The sequence below is a fragment of the Cynoglossus semilaevis genome, chromosome 13 (genome assembly GCF_000523025.1).
Source record: "Cynoglossus semilaevis isolate Cse_v1.0 chromosome 13, Cse_v1.0, whole genome shotgun sequence".
Classification (NCBI taxonomy): Eukaryota; Metazoa; Chordata; class Actinopteri; order Pleuronectiformes; family Cynoglossidae; genus Cynoglossus; species Cynoglossus semilaevis.
The window spans coordinates 2,342,761-2,367,408 of NC_024319.1; the positions used below are offsets into that span (position 1 = coordinate 2,342,761).

At 42.5% G+C, this 24,648-nt stretch overlaps 2 protein-coding genes across 2 annotated transcripts in view; both read left to right on the forward strand.

Moving 5' to 3' along the window:
• The window catches only part of slc9a1a (solute carrier family 9 member A1a), a 31,109-nt gene extending 21,065 nt beyond the window's left edge, over positions 1-10,044 (forward strand). The window contains 6 exon segments of the mRNA XM_025061469.1: positions 9-166; positions 829-955; positions 1,106-1,207; positions 2,873-2,954; positions 3,180-3,236; positions 4,597-10,044. Of these exon segments, the coding sequence (XP_024917237.1) occupies positions 9-166; positions 829-955; positions 1,106-1,207; positions 2,873-2,954; positions 3,180-3,236; positions 4,597-4,877 (807 nt within the window). The 3' untranslated portion in view covers positions 4,878-10,044.
• A 936-nt stretch (positions 10,045-10,980) lies between these two features.
• Positions 10,981-24,648, forward strand: part of LOC103387925 (mannosyl-oligosaccharide 1,2-alpha-mannosidase IA) — an 88,479-nt gene continuing 74,811 nt past the window's right edge. Inside the window, exons 1-3 of the mRNA XM_008322730.3 lie at positions 10,981-11,097; positions 17,370-17,459; positions 17,619-19,148. Of these exons, the coding sequence (XP_008320952.1) occupies positions 18,594-19,148 (555 nt within the window). The 5' untranslated portion in view covers positions 10,981-11,097; positions 17,370-17,459; positions 17,619-18,593. The remainder of the gene's footprint in view (positions 11,098-17,369; positions 17,460-17,618; positions 19,149-24,648) is intronic.

Consider the following 24,648-nt stretch of genomic DNA (forward strand, 5'->3'; position numbering starts at 1 on the left):
TCAACAAGAAGTACGTGAAGAAGTGCCTGATTGCGGGCGAACGGTCCAAGGAGCCGCAGCTCATCGCCTTCTACCACAAGATGGAGATGAAACAGGCCATCGAGCTGGTGGAGAGTGGGGGGGGGGTCAAGCTGCCCTGCGCCATGCCTTCCACTGTCTCCATGCAGTGAGTGTTAAACACCCACAACATCACATAATAATTCATGTGCAATTGATTATTATTTATTCAAGGTAATAATATTGTACATTTGCTCTGTGTAATTAAATAATAATCATGTTAAGAAACTCACCAGCAAAGACTTTAATATAAGGAAGTTAAATAGTTTTCAAACTCCTTTCCCAAACTACTGGGTCAGGGACCAAAACATGGCCAGGCACCATTTTGTACTCGGCTGCACACAAAATAAAATCACTTCTATTTGTTTTTTTAACTTTTAACCCAGTGTTTTATATATATAAATATATATTATAATTCATATTTGATGTGAGTTATAATGAGTCTAAATCTTTCCATCAAATAATTCTTTCAATTTTCGACACCAGGTAAAAACTGGTTGGAGACACAGAGACCGGTCTGAACCGGTTTTTAGTCATTAACATCAGAAACCTGCAGAAATCATCACATTTGTCTGAGGACTTTTTGACTGATTTACTCACTGATCACACATATAATATCATAATATAATAATATATGATTATTTCTGATGAATTATTTCATCTTTCATCTTCGGTTAATTTCGGTTTTGTCTGTAAATTATTTTTAACAGAAAAGACAAGTTTTCATAGGGCTGTTTTTTTTTTTCTTTTTCTTTTTTCCTCTCAACTCAGAAACATCCAGCCTAAAAAGCCTCCTCCTGCCAAGACTGCGGAGCGAGCTCTGCCTCAGCTGCCTAAAGGCCGAGAGGAGGAGATCAGGAAGATTCTCCGCAGTAACCTTCAGAGGACACGACAGAGGGTGACGGAGCAGAACCTCAGATTAAATTATGATTAAACTAATAACAAAGTTAAAAAAACATGATTTTATCTAACAAACCACAAACACTCCCTGGAGTTTTTTAAAAAGTTGGTTCTTACACTTTTGTCTTTCCTTGTGTTTGATCCTCAGCTGCGCTCCTACAACCGTCACACTCTGATTGCCGACCCGTACGAGGACGGCTTCGGTGACCTGCTGATTAAGAAGCAGAAGATGGTGGAGCTGGAGAAGAAGGTTTGTTCAAACAGTCGTCGTCATGTAATCTGAAAACGGTCGGTTACGTAATAATCTCTAAATATATTTGATCCAGGATTAATGACATAGTTTTTTCAACGTTGAAGCAAAACAATAATAGCAGTTAGCTGTGAAGATGCTAACGAGTCTGGATGGCAATAGACAAATTGCAGGTGAAATCTGTAGCTTCCAGAGATAAAAAGTTAAACCTTCAAAGGAGGATAAAAATAGCAATCCGCCACCAGGGGGTGACACAGTTCTCTCTTTAACAAAATCCGTAGGAGGGAAGATTAATGAAGAGTGACTCTTTTATTTCTCTATATGTATAATATATATATAGTTTAACAGCAGTACACACTCTGCATATACTGCATATACACACGTACATTTTACTGCGTTTATATTTAATTATAAATATTTTGAATATTTCACTTCATTCAAACAGAAAACACGCATTTTCCTGGTGTTTGTTGTGATCTGTGTCTTTTTCTTTCTTTTTTTTCTTGTACCTGAGCTTCTGTGGAGCCGAGAGCAAACAATACATCCACTAGGTGGCAGTAGTGAATCAAGAGTTGATTTCCAGGCAGATGCATTTATTCAATACAGAACAAATACAGTTATCATTGCTCAGATGACGTCATACATCCTGAACCAACCAACAGGAGTTAGTTTTGAGCAGTTAGGGGGTTAGTCAGTGACTTAGTTTGTTTCAGTTTTCGTGGTCTGTGTGTGTAAAGGCCAGAGAGACACGGAGCAGATGAAGTGAAGCTCTTCTCGTCTCCAAATGAGCCCCGCAGCTCGGCTAAATGACTCATCCAGACTTATGATGTGTGAGGTAATTAGAGTCCACCTCCAGTCCCTCCATCCCTTTTTTCAGGACATAAATCGGGGCCTGATTTATTGTCCTGGGTGAGTGGCTCTGCTACAAACTCTCATTTTCATTACGCTCTAATTACATAATGGAAAGAGACTCTGCTTTGATTGTAAATCGGTGGTGCTAAAAGGGCCGCCGCACTTGAGGCGGTTTCTACAAAAAAATGAGAGAAGAGTTCTTGACTTATTGATCGTTAGGAAGCCGATGGATGATCGTGACTGTGGTCCAGTCTGCTGGAGTCAGGCAGGAAAAAAAAGAACACTGTCATTTTATAACAATTCAAAATTCTGAATGTGTTGGTAGTAAAACAAAAAAAAATAATTTAAAAGCAAGAACAACTTTGTACCAAAAAAAGATCCTAGTGGTTATTGATATACTACAAAAGAAAAAAAAAAAAGTTTTTTTTTTCTTGGCTTCTTTTCTTCTTCTCTTGAAAGCAACTTCATTCGACTTTAACAACAGACATTTGTTAAGTTTTTTTTTAATCAAGTATCTGCCAAAGAACTGCAGTACAAGCTTTGCTACATAGAGTAAAACCTGTTACACATATATATATATATCTACTGTCCAAACACTTAATTTCTGATTCCGATATCAACCGATATCGGAATATGCAGCCGTTTCTTACAGATATTGCATAAATATGCTAAAATCGTCCGACCGATATTATTGCTTACGTCGCTAATATATGTGTGTATATTTATATGTATATATGTAAATATGTATTTATGTGTCTGACTTTGGTTTACAAGTATCTGTTGATGATTTTCTCTCTGCTGGTGTTTTCCCAGATAAAGGAGATGAACAACTACCTGACGGTTCCTGCTGCTCCTCCCGACTCCCCGACCATGTGCAGAGCCAGACTGGCTTCAGGTAAACACATCCGTCTCCACCTCTGCCAAATGCCAGCACTCAGTGTCAGGCACCGTTTTTTGCTGTCAGGCACCACATGAATGGAGAGATCCGACGGGTCCCCGAAGGCGTCGGCCGCTGATAGAAACGCAGACAGGAAAACGCTGCCGTTCTGTTTCCCTGACTGACAGAAACATGTTTGCTGGTGCGTGCCGGCGTGTAAACCAGTGTGTGGTTTCATTTTAGGGAGAAATACTGATTTCAAACCTGCTCTGCAGCAGAAAGAGAGCAGAACCTGTAAAGGTACGTCGTGAGTGAAGTAACAACAAAAATAAATAAAAAAAACAACTCGTACTGAGTTGTAAATATCCTGCAGCGATGCTAACACGCATGCCCTGGTTACCCCCCACCCCCTGTATTAATTTATAATTCATGACTTCAATCAGGTGTCGTGTCATGACTTAAAGAACAGATGAGGGAAAACAGACGAATAGGGCTGGACGATACGCTTCAAAAATCACATCTCCATATTTATCTTTAACGAAGTAAAGAAGAAGTAAAAACTCTTATCGCCCAGCCCTATATATGAAAAAATATATCATGGAACTGAAGCATGTCACATGTCAACGTCCTCACTTTCCTTACTTTGATTTTATACATTTTTTTATTTAAGTTTTAGTTCATACGATTTTTTTTTTTTTTTTTTTACTTTTTTGAGGGTTTTCTAAGTGTGGTTATGTATGAAGCTGACAATGAACTTGATGATGGGATTCACATAATTAGCCAAGGATGACGACGTTCAAGTGCAAACAGTGACCCCTACAGGTTTTCAGAAGTACTGCATTCAGGTTTTGAACTTGGTTAATTCGACTTTTTTTGGTAGTAATTTTACTCCTGAGGAATGAATCACAATTTTAACTCCTGATTAATCACATGATCTCTGCCTTTAGTTGCTATAGTGACATATATGACAGTTGTTATGCATAAAAAATTAATATTAAATTAAAAATCAATGTTTAGAGTAGTTTATTTTAAAATGATGATGAAGAAAATTCAACTGTGTTTACAAATTACTTGGTTCTGTTAACTCCGGTTAAGTAGTGTAGGCCGACCCCTGGTGGCGGTGCCGACTGGGTGTCAGTACCTCGTACAACCACACGACAAAAAAACCACACAAGCTGATTAATATACTGTAGCATGTGCTGTATCAAAGATGTGAAAATATAATTTTTTTTCTCATGATATACATCCATTAAGGTCGTCCCAAAGCCTGCTCGTGTTTAGTTTGTGTTGACCTTCTCCACTGGGTAAGTCAAAAAGTTCTAAGACAAACAGGGGCGAAAAGAAAGTAGTGATTTCCAAGCAAAACGAATTGATTGGTTCAGTCATTTGAACAGGTTTTTTTTTTTTTTTTTAAATGTGACGCTTGACATAATGATAAAATCTGGTCGAAGCTGTTGGAGTCACAGAGACCAGTCTGAACCAGTCATTACCATCAGTCACCTGCAGGAAGTTACACGTCTGTCTGAGGACTTTTTGACTCTCCCTCGTTTGTCCCTGCACGACAATGGAACGATAAACGGTTAGTCCTTCGTGTTTAAAACCACATATCAGACCTCAGCCCCTCACCCCCCCCACTGTCCCTCCCTCCCTTCCTCCACAGACCCCCAGGCCTACAGTGTGAAGCCGCCGTCTGGACCGCTGCCGACCATTCAGGTGGACCTGGCGTCTCCTCAGTCTCCAGACTCCGTGGATATAATGAGCGAGTTCAAACAGGCCAAGCGGGAGGTGGAGGAGGAGGACCAGGGCCTCGTGATGAGTCCTGCCGACGGACCGAGCCGCCAGGGCGAGGGAGACACGGGCAGGGAACAGAAGTTGATGAGGTGCCTCAGCGACCCGGGTCCCAGCGCCGACGAGGACGAGGACGAACCCTTTCTGCCTTAAACCCCGGCAGAGCGGACGGGAGGGATCGGGCCGCTCGCTAACCTCCGCCGGTCAGAGCAGGGGGAGAGGGGAGGGGAGGGGGGGCTTTAGCTGCTCTGCTCTCGTAATATCTCTTTGGTTCCAAAACCAAAGAAGCCTAAACTGCAAACGCTGACAGTGAAAAGGAAAAAAAAAGCCTGAAAAAATAAAACAAAGAGCCATTAGTTTAATATCCGATCCTCATCGCTCTTTATTTTTTTAAAGTCAGGAGCTCGGAGTTGGCGAAGTTTCTATGACGGACATCCAGGAAAGAACTATGCATAACCAAAAGTCTGGACTGTTTCACCAAATGCTGTTTTTAATTTCACGTCACTTGTTTGTTTTTTTGTTTCCTTTCTTTTTAATCTTGTTTCATTTTTTTTGACCAAATTCTCTAATATCATACTTTTGTCCGATGTGAGGGTGACCAGGTTGCAATCATTAAAATGTTGAGTAGCCTAGATCAGTGTTTCCCAAACATTTGTTTTTCTGGGGACCCATATTTTAAAAAGTCACAAACCTTCATGACCCAAGTCAATGGACATTATTCGTAAACTCCAGGGAAACACGGTCCGAGACGACCCCAAAAAAAAAAAAAAAAATCCCAATCTTTGGGAAACAACGGCCTTCAACACAATGATATTCATTTCTTATTTGCCCCAGCAGTGACTCCGACCAGTCTGGTCCTTCACAGGCTGAAGCTGCACTTTCTCTTCTTTTGTTTTTATTTTTAAATTCTGGATTTTCTCTTTTTTCTCTGTAAAGATTCTGAACATTTCAAACTCGTCCGAATTGAGGTTCAAATTTGCATCACGACCCAAAAACTGTCCAAATGAAGTGCAGTCTCCTCACACACACACACACACGGGGACACCTGGTCGCCCTAGCTGACGATGGATTTTTCCTTCCGTGTCCAGAAATAACTGGATATTAAATCAAACATTTAGCTACAGGAAAATATTTGGCCTTATTTTATACATTATGTTTTTATATATTTTTTTGTCTTTCAAACATTTTTGTTTCAGGGCTACTGATATCAATTTTATGGCGTTCTATTGTAGCGTTCTCTGCTCTTGTTGTGGTCGTTTGGTTGAAGCTGTCAGATTGAAGTCACTGTGAAGAAGAACCACAGCTGTGTTGGTATCAGACATAAACTCATGCTCCTGCAGCTGTGGACGACGTTGCTGTAAAATATAAAAAGTCATTTTTAGTCTCTCCCACGTGGAGGGGAACGACCGTGGGGACAGGAAGTGATGTAGCACAGACGTCAGCCTAGGTCGTCCGATGATGACGTTATGTCACATTTCGTTATGTGTCGACCTTTTTTTTTTTTAGCAGTAATGCGTTGGAGTTGTTTTAGTCGCTTCCTCAAACTATCTTCACGCTGCAGCTGGTGCTCAAGTCCAAGATTTTGATCAGATCCGACTGTGTTCTACACGGTCGTGTGCGACTCCACTCTTATTCTCACACAGGTTTTCGGTGAAATTCTTTACTTTAGTTTATTTTTATTTAAATGCATTAGTGTTGGTTAGACTGTTGACACAGAAATCCATCTGCACGCCCTGACTAACTAACTGAAGGTGCGTCTTTGCAAAAAAAAAAAAAAACCCAAAAAACTCTATGCAGTATAAATGTGTAAAATGAAATGTGGGCTTTATTTTCTTCTAATGATAAACCCTTTAAGGTTAAAGTTCTCATTTAAACATCAACACGCAAAACAGTGAAGAACGACAGGAAACAGGAAAAAAAATCCAAACTCTAATATAAAGAAAGGGGATGTCTAAGGCTAAGCTAAGCTAAGCTACGACTGAAGTCATTTGCTTTGATGAACGCACACTGTTCTGTAGTCGGCACCATGTTGTGGATACACTCTATATAACTGGACAGAGTGTGTGTTAAAAAAAACCAAACAAACAAACACCTCGTCACCTCGGTGTGTTCTCATTGGACAGTACAGTTTTTCTAGGTCCACATCATTTATATCTTGGTTGGTTATTCTTGACAGAGACGGTGAAAAAGCCTCGGTGAGTAAACGTTCCACCTTCAGGTTCTTTTTAAGGTATTAGTGACCATTCAATCCCTCCCTGATCCTCTTACATTCGCAAGGTTCGCGTTACAGCTCAGGAAATCGTGAAATGGTCTGTCATGGTCAGCGGGGCAAGTTGAAGAAGGGTATTTTGTATGTGCACGTGAACGTGAAAATCAAGACTCGTACCTGCGCCGGAGTCCAGACAGTTTAATCCCCTCTCCCGCCTCCTGCGTCTGAATGGGACGATTTCAGCTCCGAGATTGAGGGTCAGACCTCACGGCTTCCCATTTCCCCGTCACAAACAGATTCGATTTCTCCTCCACTGAGTCAGCGGGTTGTACAGAGAGCGGGGTTGGCGGCGGCGGGAACGTGTCGTAAAAAGGCCAGAGAGGTCAAAGAAACAAACAGACGTGTTTGTTTCCTGTCAGGACGCGGTGACAGGTGGCCTCGTCTCTCCATCTGCACCTGCTGCGTTTACTGTTCCATTAAAACCTGTTTATGTGCAGCATCACTTTTAATAGGCTTTTCAAATGAAGGCTGTAAACGGCAGCCACAGACGGGAGGAGAGCTGCGTGAGCTGGTGGTTAAAAACAGGCGGCTTGTGGGCCAGAATTTGCCCGTGACCAGTAATGTGGGGCCCACTGATAAAGATGTCATTATAATTATATTTTATTATTAATCTTCACTAATCTAATAATGTTATTAACGTTATTGTTTTTATATATGTGCTTTAACCTATACCGAAGCCATAACGTCGCAGAAAGAGATTGTGGAATAATGTTCTTATCCATGATCAGTGTTAATTGCAGACACAGCTGGTCAGAAGGAGGCGCTCTGGAGTTCAATTTTTTTTTTTTAGGAAACTCCCGCTGCAACTTATGGTATGAAAAATAAGCCATTCATCAGTGGAATTAAAAAATACTAATTATACTAAAAGGGCATCATGTGAAAAGTGTCCAACCGACATCCGACCAGCTGTTACTGCTGATCGGATGTCGTTTGTCTCCCTTTAATCTGCAAACATTTGACAAGGTTTTTACGTGTCGGTGCGTTTGTCTTTATTTTTAATTATATTCTCACAAACATTTGCTCTAAAACAATTTTGTTTTCACCTGCAGAGTAACAAGAGAAAGTGACAGAAAGTAAACACGGGTTTTCTGCAGTACTTCAAATCTGAATGGAGTACCTAACTATATTTTTGATGTCATATATTTGGTAAGGAAGAAACTAGAAATGTTTAATCCACAGACCGGGGTTGGAAAGACAAGACCTACATTTACCCTGTGGGTGTTTGAGTCCGAGTGCTGACCAGTGTGTCCAGTGTGTTTCCTGACTCTGCTGATGTCAGCTTGGGTCGGCTCCAGAGGCTGTGTTTTGAATACTCTAGTACTTCATGACCTTCCTGACTTTTACTGTATCACTCTCAGCCTCCTTGGTTCGAGCTTTATTCAATGTCAAAGTCTGTGTGTCGATGCTGTCTGGTACAAGATCAGGAGATTTTCTTTCTTTCTTTTTTGTGCACTGAATGTTTATCTGTAACAACATCCAAAAAACTTTTCTTCATCCAAAGGTGACAGTAGCTGCAGAGTAAATGCTGCGACCCCAAAGTGGCTTCAACAAGCTGAAATTAAAACACTTTTATTATTGACTGACGTCAGGCCCGTCTGTCGACCACAAATGTGGTCTGCATGGTGATAAGGCAGAGTTCCTACACCAGTGTCTCTGCAGGGTCTCAGTCGTCAAGGTCATCTTATCTGGAGCAGTTCGGTGGAGGGCAACTGGACTCTGCCGTAGAACCAACCCAGTCCAGTTCCCTTCTATGGAACTGCTTTGGTTTTTAACCAGATCACCTTCCTGATGAATCCAAACCGGAGTTAGAGACTGGAAGAGTCTTGTGTTAACGGCAGATCTGCCCCTGGCAGACACTAGGTATGTGGTTCCTTTGGGAATCGAACCCAGGACTCTCTGCTTCTGAGGCAGGCGTGCTAGCCACTATGATCTATTGTAAGGTCTAGATCAGTGTTTCCCAAACTTTTTTTTCTGTTGACCCTGCTGAAACATGATGCGAGACGACCCAGAAATAAATCTCTTGCTTCCCAGATGAGGGTCACGACCCAGTCTTTGGGAAACAATGGTCTAGAATGGCATTGTGATAGGGTTCCTAGGAAAAGTGTTGAGTGTCAAAAGTGTTCCAAATAACCAGGTGACTGACAGCAGAGAAGGTGACACCAAAGTGATTCTTCAAAGTAATTTCACGCAGCTTATGTCAGATTTTCAAAATAAGAGCCAATCCAATGCAATCTCTAAGAAGCAGCTGCTGACAAACCTCTGGCGCGGGGCCACGCAGAGGCTTTTTGCTTTTTGTTTTCTTCTTCAAACTCGTCAGCCGTGTTTTCGTTCGTGTGCATCAACACAACTCTCCGTCTGCGTCTCCACTGAATGTCAGGTGGCGATGTCAGGTACATATTCATGTCATCAACCATCGCGCTGTAGTGCGCCGTGATGGTAAACACAGTCTGACGACCGTCGTCGGCTTGGAGAACCATGATTAGAAACACTTTGAACGAGCACTAATTATGTTTCCCTCTTTATTCTCAGCGTCGCCCCCTCCTGGCATTATGGACATGCATTTATAGAAGGCTGTAATCAACGAATGACAGACGCACAATCATCAACGTAATGACTGTGTAGTGTCATCACTTCACTCCCCCACCCCCCACCTCTCCCCCAGAGACCCCTCGTGTCTGCTTTACTTCATCTCTAATTCAGCTTCTCTGGTTCTACACACACAGATACACACAATCACACACACACAGGACAACATGCACTTTAAAGAAGCCGTACCTTTAATTCATAACGTTGACGCTGAAGAGAGCAATAAGTGGCTTTACTGCAGTGTGGTGTACAAGTACACGTCGCAGGGAATAGAATGTACTTTATGATGGGCCTTAAAGAGATGGACATGACGTGGTCGGTCATCACACAGAGGCAGAGATGGCGCTGCAGAGTCAGACAGAGTTCCTCCTCTGAAACATTTTCACCCGTTTGTTCAACGCACTATTGTTTACAGTTTAAAAATTGCAATAATGAGATTTTTTTTCTTAAAAAAACAAACAAAAACAACATACAGTATATACACTTATGTGTGTGTATGCAGTATGTATACCTACATATATGTGTATGTATGTGCACATGTACTGTATGTATATGTATATATGTATGCAGACTCTGTGTGTATGTATCAAGTAAAGATAAAATTATATAAAAAAATATATATGATGAAAATGATTGTAATGATGTAAAAATAAGAATTGAAGATAATTTGTGGTTGTTTTATTTTTTCTGTTTCCAACATTCCAACCAACGTATCAACCATGAAGAATAACCTGAGGTAATACTACATCAGACACTATATATATGAAATTAAAGTTTTACTTTATTAAAAGTATCTGTGTACTGGTGTTGTCATTTCTTATGATCTGGATTTTTTTAAATAACTACTTGTTTTTTAAAGTATTTTTTACACACTAGCACCTGTGAATATTTTTAAAAATTGTATATTTTCAGTGAAATAACTACTTGTTTGAAAATATTTTTTACGCACTGACACGTGTGAATTTATTAAATTGTATATTTTCAGTATATATGCCATAAACTACGGCGGTGTTATATACAATAGGTGGCACTGTTGATAATAGGAAACAAATATTTCTGTATTAAAGTATTCAAACTGACACTGTTTTTACATTAAACAGTATATCAATAAAACTAAAGATAAAATAAATAAAAATGTAATTTTAAATAACGTTATAGTCTCTTCATAGTTGACACATAGCTAACGGTGCTACTTCAAAGTAGCTTCTTAATGTGCCCCCCACTCTACGTCCACCCCCAATATGGATATCTACAATATCCATATCCATATCCATATCCATATCTACTGTACAATATTTAAAAAATGTATTTGTTAATATTTTGTAATTATGAAGTGAATGTTTGAGCTGAGAAAGGGCAGTGGACCTGGAGGTGGAACGGTTTTTCCCCCATCCCTTTAATCCATGTTGTTCGGGGACACGTTAACAGGTGCAATTGTCTCCGTTTTATCTCCGTTGTTAATTGGAAGGAAACGAATCACAATCTGGTCTTCAAAGTTCTTCAACCAGAGTCATACGGGTGAGTAAAAGTAAGAAAAATGCGACATTGAAATAAAAATCTGTCGTTTGTTTAGCCGTTAATGTATTCTCAAAACGTTAATGTCAAGTTCTTAACTTAAAAACGGACATAATTCTATTATCTGATGTAAACACCAACGAAGAAGAGATAAGTTAGCCAGGAAGGCTAGTTGATATAGCTGAAATATCAGGCTTTATTCTCTAAATTCTGTCCAAAACGATAAAACATAAATCAAATTTAACTAATTTATTCATTTTTCATATTAAATTGTAGATTAAATTATATTTATTATAAAGCCAGCTTGTGCTTAATATAAATCACATTCACTTTTTTAAACGGAGATTTATAGTGAAAGCTTGAAAGTTATTAGGCTAATTATTTTTCCCCTATCGGTTTAAGAACTTTATTATTTAGTCTTCGAACGGTCAAATCCGACCGTGAAGTCTCTCGTTTAATCAATAGGTGGCACTGTGTAGCCATCCATATTTCCCGCCCTTTAACAAGCAGCGTCTGTCTCCAGTGAAGTGGCCGCTGCTCTTCTCTTTCTCACTGGTAATTTGACTGTATGAACCGTCAGAACACTGGAAACATCCCCGTCACCTAATTGTGGTGGCAGAGAAAAAGGTCCGATTTTTTTTTTCTGGCTGTGTTCCCTCAGTTTAATGGTCTCTTTGCTGCTGCGTCTCATTTACATGCTCCATATACCACCTCTAATGTATGGATAATTGTTGTCGTGAAAGCCCTGCACCGCCGCCACAATAATAATAAGACAATGTTCTGATTTTCAGCTCCGGCTCAGGCAGCTCTGACATATTTGGTAGCAACAAACAAGATGTTTTTTAATTAAAATTCTGAAGGAGTGTTCTCCTATATTTATGGATTGATTTTTTTTTATTTGAAGGGCCATCGTATTAAATTGAAAATCTTAAGGTTATTGTTTTATTTTCTTCAATTATTTCGTGTTCATCCTCTGTTGTTGTCAATTTATGACTGTATAGATTTGTCAGATTCATTTTTATGACGATGCAGTTGAAGCTGAGTTAATAAAAATGCTCAGTTTTTAACGAGGCTAATTTAAAACCAATTTTTTTGTCAACTAAATCCCAAACAAATAAGTGATAAAGTCATATTTTCACTGGTTAATGTAGTAACATTCTGGTGGCATTGACTTAACGTTACTAGCGCTGGACTGGTACAAATAAAAAATCGGCCTTGAGCCGGTCTCGGCTCAAAATGCCAAGGGAGGGGGACATCGATCAGGAAAATAATGTTCAGCCGCTCACACCTAGAAACTGATGTGTTGTAGTGAGACGTTGTGCAGATGCAGTAGTACTGTAGGAGGCCAGAGGGGCAGAATAAAAGTACATTTCTCGGTACTTATTCTTTACCTTGGGAATTTCCATACTTCTTCCACCTGCAGTTACGTAAATAAAGCGTTTTGTGCGACCGCTCCAGCACATTTGGATCACAGAGAACTGTGGCCCAGTTCTTTTGTTAGCTGGCTACACAAAGACTCTACGATTCAAAGACTCAAACTACAGCAGCAGTTCTTCAAATAATGGATGGAATATCTTTAATTCATACTGATGTGTATTTAAAGATAATTATAATAAAAAAAGGCCTCATCAGCCAAAACAAAATATTCCTAACGCTTTGTAGTAGCTTTATGAACCCCCTAAGGGTTGTGGACCCCCTGTTGAGACCACTGGTCTTAACAGCATACGGTGGTAGAGTTACTGGCACTGCGCGTTTATATGTTTTAATTTTAACTCTCGGTCGTAGAATTTCAACTTTAAAATCATTATTAAATCAGAACGTTTGACTTTTGCCTCTTCTTCAACATTTAACTTTTCTTTCATCAACGCTGAGCTTCATCAGACAAGAGGAAAAATACATATATACAAATATATTAAAGGAGTATTCTGCCGTGTACAAACTGCCCTTCATTATTATTGAGGATTGTCCTCATTGACAGGTCATGTGACCCAGAAGTCACGGCGAGCCATATCACTCTGTGTCTACAACATGATTTGTCCAAAGACAGTGTAGCTGCCCCCGCTGTCCTGCCCCCAGGGTCGCAGCCCTTCAGCCGTGGTTCCCAGTGACATGAGGAGGTTCTCTGCAGCCCTTTACAGAACACGAAGAGCCTGGCGGCGTTATTAATCTGAGCACACTGACATGGAGCCATCCATCTCTGCCCAGTGTTTGATGTATTAAAATGAACAGGACGCAGAGATGGAGTTTTTCATTGGCATTTCAGTTGATGAATAAAACATCAGCGCAGGTTGGGGGAAGAATTGAATCTTTCAATACGTTTAAGGGCAGATGTGGTTATAGATTATGGAGCACAGAGTGCAAGACTCGGCAAAAAGTATTTTAGGTCTTCAAAACACTTTCTGCAGAACAAGCTGCTGTGAACATGTCCAGAAATGTCTGCGCAGAACGAAATAGGTTTGTAATTATCTGATTAATCTGTATTTTCTCTCTGTGCTCTTTGGTGAACGCTTTAGGCCTCGATTCTGCATGTTAGGACGGACGTCCCCGTACTCCCACGCGTGCCTTATGTTTGGAATGGTTGTTAAGCAATACACCTGTGTTTTTATCAGTCTTATCTGCCCCATCTTTGCTCTCAGTGAGTCAGTGAGTCTGGTGTTTGTGTTCTAGAACAGGTGTGTACAGGTATATATTACAAGGAGTCAAAGGTCAGGGTGGGTGTGGTGAAGGTGCTCATTAAACCAACACACGTACGAAGAAGGAAGAAAAAAAAATCAACCTCCACTAGCCACCATTTGACCTTGTTGTTTAGAACAGTAGTTTTTAGAGTGTGAGCTCCATCTACCCTGAGGGGGGGGCGCTAGAGTGTTTCAGGGTAGAAGAAAAGAAACAGTGACCTTTCAGACTTAGAAGAGAATAAATAAATGGATGGACTTCCTCCTCCTACAGTCAGAAAAGGGAATGACACTAGTGCTGCTGTTTTCATGTGATGGACATTTTGTGTCATTTTGAAAACACATTGTACTTTTAATGACATTTTAAGTTGTATTAAGACAGGACCACGATGTCAGACTCTGATATAGGTTCGACTCCCTGCCATAGAAGCAGAGACTTTGTGACAGAACATCTGGCCTTAGTTTACGATCAATGCCAATTAGGGGAAGAGCCCGGAACACTTTTAATTCCCTAACGTCCGTATGTGTTTGTAGAATTACTGTCCACTTAAAAACCTGTGAGTGCCTCTGCACACGGAGCCCGGCTTAAAGGCAGCCTCCTTGTTAAGACCCCCCCGAAAATGATTTCACACCAGCAGCAGTCGAGCATACAGCTGGTACCTTTTAAACCCACTGTGTCCCGGAACAAAAAAGGGATTGAGATGCTGCATGTGTGCGGTGATAGTGGTGCATTACAGGGGAGTCAGCAGTCACCTCACATGACGTCTGTGCTGCAAAAATCATTTACTGCACGTCCTGACGTTAGTTGGTTTCAGCGGTGGCGGCAGGGAATGCAAACGATATAAGAAATGGCCTTTTGCAGATCCCATTTATCTGAATAAACCATTTATTTGCAGTGAGAAATGTCTCTGCGTCTCTTCAGCTCTGCCCGTTGTAGCAGTGAGACTGTATTGCCTTCCTCATTCATCCCAGTGATAAACTAGCCTGTCACCGGCAGACGCAGTTTCATGCGAGCCCGACAACTGGACTCATGTATAACCTGGCCTTCTGAGAAACACTGACCTGATGGCTTTATTAGGTTTTTGGTCTTCTCTCAGGGGGACTCTGGGTATTTTGTTTGACTGGACATTACCTGTATGTCCATCTTCAATCTTCAGGCCTGTTTCACCGTGTCACTCTGGTCAATACTAGACTGAACGGTGTGAACTCTAACACCTCTGAGTTCTTGTTTGTAATAAATTCTAATCCCCATCAATCCTAGTCCTCGTTAATCCTAAATGAAGTTAGAAAAAAAATGCCAACCTGAATAGATTTAGTGGAATAAAAAGGCAGTGTGTGATATTTAACATCATTACTCATCATATTAACACATTACACAGGATTATATTATTCTTTAACATATACATAAAGATATATAGTTGTATTAAAATGTTGACGAGAGACTGTGACAAATTTGACTTTGTTACAGTTAATTTATTAATCTATATTCAGTTTGTTTACCTTTATGTGACTCTGAGGATTATGCCGTATGCAGATGATGTTTCAAAATTTCTCATGTAATCAGTCGTTCTTTTCTTTCGTTTGTTTTCGCTAACATTAAAATTATACTTTCATGTACCCGTAGTACTAAACACGTAGTTACAATATTTCACTTTTTTTTTTTTTATCTTGTGTTTATTTATTTATTTATTAGTTTTGTAATGNNNNGTCATCGTCATTTAGCCCCACACTACTTCCTGTTTAGTTCTGTTTTTGTTTTCATTTTAGAAAAGGTCGCCGACTAAGTCTTTGACGTAAATTAACAGTTCGACAAAATTAACACTGATGTCGAGAAATACCAAATGGCAGGACTGACAGCCTAACACCAGAGGGCGGGGGTTGGGGGGGCAGGAGGGTGAATCACTATGTGGACCACATCCATGGTGACCCCAGATGGAAGGACAAGCTGAGACATCACAAAGCTCTGACGTCAGACCGCGTGCTGTTCCTTCTCCACGATGGCCGCCTGGACACCATCTGTAGATCTACGTCGTTCCAGAAGAAAAGCTCTTGAGTCACAGACGATGTGGACTAATTCACTTGTGTCTACGCCTTGTTTCTGTCTGAGTCAGTTAGAGCTGCACTGAGAGATTCACCCGCTAGTAAAAATGTCGGGTCAAATGCAGTGCAAATTACTGCAAAGAAATTAACTCTCTCTACCAGATGTAGCCCACATGATAAGGCAGCAGCCCATAGGGTTTCACGCTCCACAATATGAGCTTATCCCCGGTGTGGGTGGAGGCTTTGACAGGAAGTTGTCGAAGTCGGCTTTGCCTTTTTGCATGAAAGAAAACAAAGAAGGTGAAGCAGCCTGGAGATTCTTCCAGCGACGGAGGGGGAGATAAAGGGAGGAGGGAGGGGGAGATAAAGGGAGGAGGGAGATAAAGGGAGGAGGGAGGACAGTGTGTGTTTCAGGTTCATTACACACAATGTCAGATCCGCTGCCGACACTGATGATCTACACAGAACACATCGATTCTGAGACCGTCCGGAGGCGACGCGGCGACACCGTGGTCCCTGAGAGACCACACAAGGCCTTCGTTAAGAGAGGGGGCGCTGCGGGTTGATTTACAATTAAAGGCCAATACAGAAAGCAATCAGACGTTCCCCGTTCCTCTCTCTTCTGCTTTAAGGTGCAATAGTTGAATAGTGCTGCATGGGCTCTTTGGTAATGGCCCGACCCACGGGCTCATCTGTCTTATTTAACAGTCAAGTTTCTGTACTGCTAATGCAAACTTTGTGTAAATACAGTTTATAAACTCCCTGTTCCTCAGTACACCTCAGTCACACTGGCAATATGACTCAGGGCAACTGTTGCCCCAGGTCCAGGACGGAGAGGAGGGTTGATTACAGTATATCAGTCCACATCGGGAACCGCCGTGATACTGACACGTACATGAGACTGGAGTTAGACCACGGCTTGAGTCACCTGATCAGAGTCCACCATGTGAACCAGTGAAGAAACAGATTGAATCTTTTGACCAGTGATGGAGATGAACATGAAAGGCAGCAGTAGATGTAGCACGACAACTGTTCAGTCTCCGTGGCAACTGAACAAACTCCATTCACTGAAGTGGACATATTGACATGAAAGTTCCAGAAAGAAAAGTGTGAATGTGAACACACAGTAACTACACACTGGCTTTACATCAACATATCATCAAATCTATCAAAGTGAATATTTGGTCCATTTCTTCTGCTGTTTGATGTCGACATATATTTTAAAGAACCATTAGTTTTTTTAAAGCTAATATTCAGCTATTTTAGCAAACGTTCTACCTGATGAGATATTTTATCTACTTTTACTTACTTATACCTACATATAATAAATAATAATAATAAATTGTTATTGATTCTCGTTAAATAACGTGAAAGGTTTTTTGGTCAAATGTGGTTAAAACATAATGTTCAATGAACAGTCTTTAAAATTGTGTTTATGTATGAATTTAAAAAGAAAAGTTGATCGAATAGAACACGACAGTGTAATGATGAAACGTGATGAAATGTTTTTAACGATTTAATGATCAAAAACGGACAATTCTGAAATGAGAACTTCTCTTTTAGAACTTTGTGACCGACCCTGGCGTTTGACGGTGGAGAACCTTCTGATACGACACCGTAGAGATCCATCAGAAACACGAGCAACTCACTAAGGTAGATCAGCGGACCGTTTCGTCTGTCTCCCTCCTCCTCCTCCTCTTCCTCCTCCTCCTCCTCCTCCTCCCCCGCTCCCCCCTCCCCTATCCCTCCTCCCTGCCTGCTCTATATGTTACATTTCCAACCCTCTCCTCTCGCTTTTCCTCCACGGCACAGCTACACGAGTGCGCACTACAGCCTCACAGAGGAGGAGACACGGAGATAAAGGGGACACGGCAGGGACTCTACCGGCTTCGGTGCGACGACGACGCGCCTCTCTCGATCGTGCTGCTCCACACGGGCGGATTTGAACCGCTGCGGCTCGAATAAGTGGACACGGGACGAAAATCTGCTTCTTTCATGCCATCATTTGCTGTGTTTCTCTCCCGGCTGTGACGCCAGCGGAGGAGAAGAAACCGGAGGACACAGACGGAGCGCGGACTGACGGATAGATCGGACGAAGCCAGCGTTTCCCTCCACCGGCTGCACGGCACGGATGCAAAGAGAACGGCTCCCGGTTTGTTTCTCTTCCTCTGGTTCCGGTGTGATCTGTGGAGCATGGGATGCAGCTGCGAGCGTCAGCGGCTTGTTTCGAGCGGAGACACCGGAGAAGATGCTGCACCTCTGAGGTTTTGGCAGCGTGTTGTTGACCGTTCACGTACCGTGGAATAATGCAGCCAGACTCAACTTTGTTCACGGGCCTAACAGACTGCGATCATCTGGTCTCTGGTGGTGGACGTCGCTCGGTGCGTCAGTGAAGAACCAGTGAAGAACCAGTGGAGAACCAGTGCAGTTCGTACCTGGAGCCCTGCATGTGCTCTGTTCTGCCCCCATCCTGCTGCTTATCTGCCTCGGTGTCAGTGACTGATGTAGGTGAAGGCAGTAGAGTTGGTGTGTGTGTTTGTAGACAGGCCCTAACCTCTGCCCATGCAGATCCAGCAGATAACCAGATGAGACAGCTGTAGGAGCTGCTCTGACTGTCAGCTGGTCGCCTTTCAAATCGTTCTCTAGCTTTTTTTAAATTTTTATTTTCTTTCTTTCTTTTTCTTTTTTTTTTTACACATGCTCAGGGCCGTAGACGGGCTTTTGGGCAGACTCAGTCTAAGTCACTGACACTCTCGAATAAGAGACCAGATCTCAACAAAAGTTTCAATGGTTTTCCGAAAGTTGCCCGGTGTGTCGGCATCGGGCATGGGTCTGCGCCTGTCCCAGAAATTTGTCTTTCTGCTTTTCCTCTCGGGTTTGGTCACTCTGTGCTTTGGTGCCCTTTTCTTTTTGCCCGACTCTGTGCGGCTGAAGCGCATCTTCTTGTCCAAGACGGAGACCCAGCCGGTCACTGTTGGGTCAGAGAACGATGCCCGCGAGCACCTGAAGAAACCCAGGGAGCAGGAGCATCAGAAGGGCATGACCTCTGCCAAGGGGGAGACGGGCATCAAGCTGAAGAGTCAAAGCCGCAGGGCCCCGGTGTCACAACAGGAGGTCACAGAGGAGAGACTACCTGCTGGGAAAACACAGGAGGATCCCACTCTGATCAGGTCCAAAACGGAGTCGGCTTCGGACCGAGCCGTCCTCTACGACCAAAGTGCCAACTCGGATTTTTTCTCTTACAAGAAGTTCAAAAAGTGTCTGCTGAAGCCGCCGCTGGGCAGAGACAACGGCACCCCCAGTGACCCCAGGACCAGCGAGCGCAGGGAGAAAGTCAAAGAGGTAAGAGGACAGTTAGGGTGGGGGTGGGGTCGGGGGGGCATACTGACAGGGCCTGACACAGCAATTCTGGGGCAGACGTAGTAGGAAACACTAACTGAAGAAGTCATTCATAAGAACGCACCACACACCGATTACCAAACAAATAATTCCATATTTTCTATAAAAATAACGATCTTCATGTGACCTCTTTTTTTTTAAATTTAAACTGAGTATAAGAAATTTTCATCAAGTTCCATATGTCAATCTTTGGTTCTTTAACAACAGAAACAAAGCTGGTCGTCATGGACGACTAACTCGTCTTTACATTCTGTTTCTAGCTTTTAGCCTCCATGCTAGTTGCTGTTGCTGCTGTTGCTGCTTCATTCTCACTCAGTACAACAACTTTGTGGTGCACTTTAAAGCGAAATTTTAATTTTTTTTGGTAGTAAACCCAAAAGTAGTAAACATTTCTAGTTCTATCTCTATTTGATTTTCGTGTTTTGCTGCTTCCCTCACGTTGTAACTAGAAAACATTTCTGAGTAGAGATGACGGGGCCGGGTGAAGTTATTTGCTTTTATTGATTCCAGACCAAAAATGCACCGGTTGTTTAGCTGTGATACAGACAGAGAACGAACACAGAATCCAGAATCCACTGAATCCCCAAAAATGAACCATATTTTAGATTTCCCCTGTAGGAACGTTAATGTGCCTCCTTTTCCCAAAAGTAAAGGCAGTAAATAACCGATCCATCATGGCAGGTGGAAACAAGACCCAACATTCAGCGGCACCACCTCTATTTCTGTCACCCAATTGCCGACAATTGACTGTGTGCAGTGACACTCTGGCCAGAAGCTCTCCAAGCTGTCTGCCAGCCTCTCTTAGGTCCTGTGGGTCCAATAAGTGCCACAGAGTGGGAGCGTCTGTGGATCACACATCTGTACCCACTCCAGGCTGCTGAGATGGGGTTGGAGGAAGGAGGAGGGTGAGTGGGTAAATCCTCCAGGCAGAATGTGCAGATTGGTTTAATCCTTGGTATGTGTCATGGATACGTCCTGCTGTCACTCTCTCTCACCTCTCAGCCTGCCGACTCACTTCCTGTCCTGTGCTCAGCGGTGAAGAGCTCCCTGATAATTGAGGCGTCAGGGGACAGGAGTGGACGTCTGTAGACTACACAAACCCACTCCCCTTTTTAGTTTAGTTAGCTTAGCTCGGAGAGAGAGGACCGCTCCTTAGTTGGTCCTGGAGAATCACTCGTGGGCGGCGTTCCTAGTAAGAAGATCACTGGTTTGGTCCCTGGTTCTTGTATAGCAGGTGTCACTCACCTTTCTGAAATGTAGAGCTACTTCAATGGTACTTAATATCAAGAAGAGCTACTTGTTTGATACAGACTTCCAGAAAAATGTAATAATAGTCAAAAAGATGTTAATGCTGCTGCTTCAGGGTCTGGGACCTACAGGAGAACCTACAGTTTGAATGTCACTGTGACTGATCCAAAAAAACAAACACATTTTTGACCCTCTTGTTGACTAGTTATATTTTTAGACCATACCCCACAGGCACCCATAGGGGCCGCCAGGTGCCCCCTGTTGTGTAGTTTGCGTGTCCAACATGCAGGCTCAGGTTAGCTGTTCACGCTTAATTTACTGTTGGTGTGAATGTGGAGCGTGAATGGTTGTGGATCTCTATAGGTGATGCTGTGATTGGTCAGAGAACTGTCCAATGTGACATCACTCTGGCCTGATGGCTGCTGGGATCGGCTCCGCTTTCCCCGTGTTCCTGATGTTCCTGAGCTGAACGAGACGAATGAGTGAGTGAATTAATTACTGAATGAATTAATCAATGAATGGTTGTAACGGTGTCCTTTGATAAAGTTCCTCGTCCCTCAGTAAAACCAAACCAAAGTCCCTGGGCTCACACGCTCTGCTCCGTTCATGTCCACGTCCTGTGCTTGTTGCAACACTCCCCACTGTTCAAAGCTTTCCTGGCGGCGTTCCATATGATTTCTCTTTTTCCACTTTCTTTTTTCCTGGAGGCTCACATTTCATGCTGCCAGCAAACTGACACACTGCAAGTCTGTACTTTTCCAGGTTCATACATGGAAAAAAAACAAACTCTTGTAGTATCTTGTAACAAACTAACTACAATACGGATATTTTCAGGAGGCAGGACTTTAAAAAAAAAAAATTAAAAAAATGAAGGAGTTGGACTCTGACTTTAACTACTTGTGGAGTTTATCTATAAATGCAGTATTTTTTTTTTTTTTGGTTTCCCCTCTCAGGGAATGCAGGGAGAGGGTATCCCCTCCCAGGGTCTGGTCCAGCCCGTTTACTGCCTCAGTGCCCAAACTTTGAAAGAATATGCCAGAAACTAGAAAGCAGACTCCTTACCCCCCCGCTCCCCCTCCCTTGTGTGTGTACCCACTGCCAAGTGAGGGTGAAACAAGGGACAATGTCTGCCTGATCACACAAGGCAAATGTTTGAATGCAGCCAGGGCTCGTGGGACGCCAAGAAATCTGTTTACTTAGTCCAGCCACTCTTTTTTTTTTTTTCTTTTTTTTTTTTGGTGGACAGTGTGTTTGATTCAGAAGTCAGTCGCAGCAGCAGGATGAAGATGATTATTTTAAAACAGCCTCCTCTGTGTTAATCCTGTGATGTTGTTGCTCCTACAGTACGTCGCCGCCTCATTGGTTCCAGCAGGGGTCAGGCCGCAGAAATGTGCAACTGGAGCAACAGGAAACATTTCTTGTTTGCATGCACAATTTGTTGCTGCCGTCGGCACTGATGACTTCCTGTCTCCTGGTGTCATTAGCAGTTCTGTTATTTAGTTAGATGACGAAAAAAACTGTGTTCTAAACCAGTGGTTCCCAACCCTTTTCTGCAGCATGTTCGATGACAGGACTCTTGTCAACTTGACTCTACACTTCTGGCTCTGGATTAAATGTGAACATGACCAGGCTTAACCGTTGCCATGGTAACATGAAACTCTTCTTAAGTTTTTTACCCTGTAGAACAGCGCTGTGTCGTTACTATTTAAAGGTACAGGAACATCTGAGCGGGAGTGTGAAGAACTGTTCTCAATCCTTTGTTTTTCCACCAAAGCAGGGGTTCCAAACCCCGGGTCCGGGCACCAGTGCTGGTCCGTAGGTCACGTGGTACCGGACACACTGAAAAAAATGTGCTTCAGTTTTTAAAAATTGACTTTATTCAGAAAGAATCCAGTCATATCACATGACTTTTTTTCATTAAATCATAATCAGTCAATGTTTCCTTGGTATAAAAAAGGTCGGCGACCTCTGGACTAAAGCACATTACTAACAAGTCCTGTCTTCTCTCTCCTACTGTGGGGCAAATAGAGAACGTGTAAAAGAGTATAAATATATTTGACTTGTATTTTGGAGGTGGTACAGTTCAGGACCACTGACGAGGATAATTGTTTTGAGCCTAAATCCTCTTCCCTGCATGAAATCACAGGTGTTATCTTTGTACGTTAGCATCAGCCGCTGTCAGGGCGGCTCCTAGAATGTGCCATCTGTTTAGACACTACAGTTTGTCTGCCTGAAGGGGTCTCACTGTGAGGTGGGGTCAGTCGGACGTTTGACGTTAGCTTGTCATCCTCGGTGTTTATACCTGATTACAGCTGTAAAGAGCCGCGAACACATGGAGCAGTGACGGGAGCCCGGCTGCAATTTGAGGACCGGACGTCCGTCACGGACGTTGTCTCCGTCTGTCTCTCTGCTGTTGGTCTGGACGACATCGTGTACATTAAAGAGACGTGTGCATAAATCATTAAACGCCGGGCCGTGAACACGCTGCCTCTTTAATCTGCTGAATGATTAACACCAGAACTGCTTTTACAGCGCAATTAAAGAATGTGCTGCGGGGCACTGGGGGTAGATTCTACCACGTGGCCTCCTCACATGTGACGCTGTCTCCTGGGGAGAAGGTAAAACAGAGAGGTTGACAGTGGTGCAGTGAGAGGAAGGACACCGTGGCCTCTGGTGTCTTCCTCCACTGGAGCACAGCTAAGTCCTCTGGGCTTCTTTGTGTAATGTTCAGTTTGACAGTTTCAGCTGAAAGTCTCTGTGTTTATTCATCTGGTTACATGCACACCTGTGTCACAGTCTCCACTGAATGGCTTACATCTGTCCTGCCTCCAACAGGTCTATAGACATGCTAGATGTGTGTGTGTGTGTTTGAATATATATCTGTGTGCGTGCTCAGGCAAGTGTGTAATGTGAAGTGACACGTATTTCCAGAGAACTGTGAACCACCACCGTCTTCCTTCAGTGTCTGGTTCGACTGTTTTATCTTTTTGTGATGATCTTTTAAACCCGTTCATTAAATTCACTTCTTTCCTCCAACTGCAGATCTGCAGAGAGAAGGAATGTGTTTTGGAGGCTAACTGGAATACCTTTTTTACATAACTGCATTCATGTGGTTAAGACTGAGGTGTCATGGAGTAACTCAAGTAATCTCAGAATATTTATATCTGTTTTATTTCTTTTAAGAAAATGGGTTAAAACTGGACAAACTGTCATTTATATCAGATTTTAAAATGGTTCAAGCTCAGCTTTGATCGGCTTCTGTGGAGCAACACTAGATAAATAATGTAAAATAATAACTAAATAATAATAATAATAATAATTTAGTCCCTTATTTCTCCCACAAAAAAAAGTTTTATTGGTGAAAGTGGGATTAAGACGTAACAGATTAGATTGAGTTTACGCTGCTTGGCCTCAGTGTTGGACTGGTGAACTGTTCAGGGTGTGACCCCGACCTCTGGGGTTCGCCCTCCCCCACACGACCATGGACTTCATTAACAAAGTCTTTGTCGTCAGTCCACAGTCCTGTGGTCTGTATGAACACGATGTCGTTGCAGCGTAGACTCATTACTGGGAACGTTTCAGGAAGCAGCGTCCGTGAAATCCTCTCTGCAGACTAAGAGTCGGACAGAGAGATGTTGGCCGAGTTTACCAGACAATAAAGGCTGATGAAGCTACACTACAGCAGATCTGTTCCCTCAGGCAGTCACTTCAGGAAGTCTGTGATCCTCTGATCGGAGGAGAGTGGAAAACGGAAGGCTATGAGGGGAGATGGGGGGGATTTCAACTTGCATCTTTTTTTTGCATTCATGGCAGTTTTTTTTTAGCTTTTCTGTGAAGTGAGGCCCCTCACTTGAGATGAGGTCTCTGCTGGGGTCAGGTCCATGTTGTGAGTGTACTGGATGTGCAGGAGTACGAGTCTTTACTGCGTGGATTTGTGGCTTTTGAAGAGGATTGAAAGTGGACTCTTGAAAGAATAAACACCAAAATAGACTTTTTTTTTTTTTTTAGTGATTACTCTTCTTTTTGAATATTTTCCAGTAAGCAGCTGAAAATATTTGCAGAGTCGTTGAACCGACCATGAACGCTCTACCTGTTTACTGTAGCCGACGGAGCAGAGTCTGTTGACTGTGGCTGACTTGCCAGTAAAAGCCGACTGTCCCAGACGTCCCAGACGTCCCAGACCAGAATCCGTGCA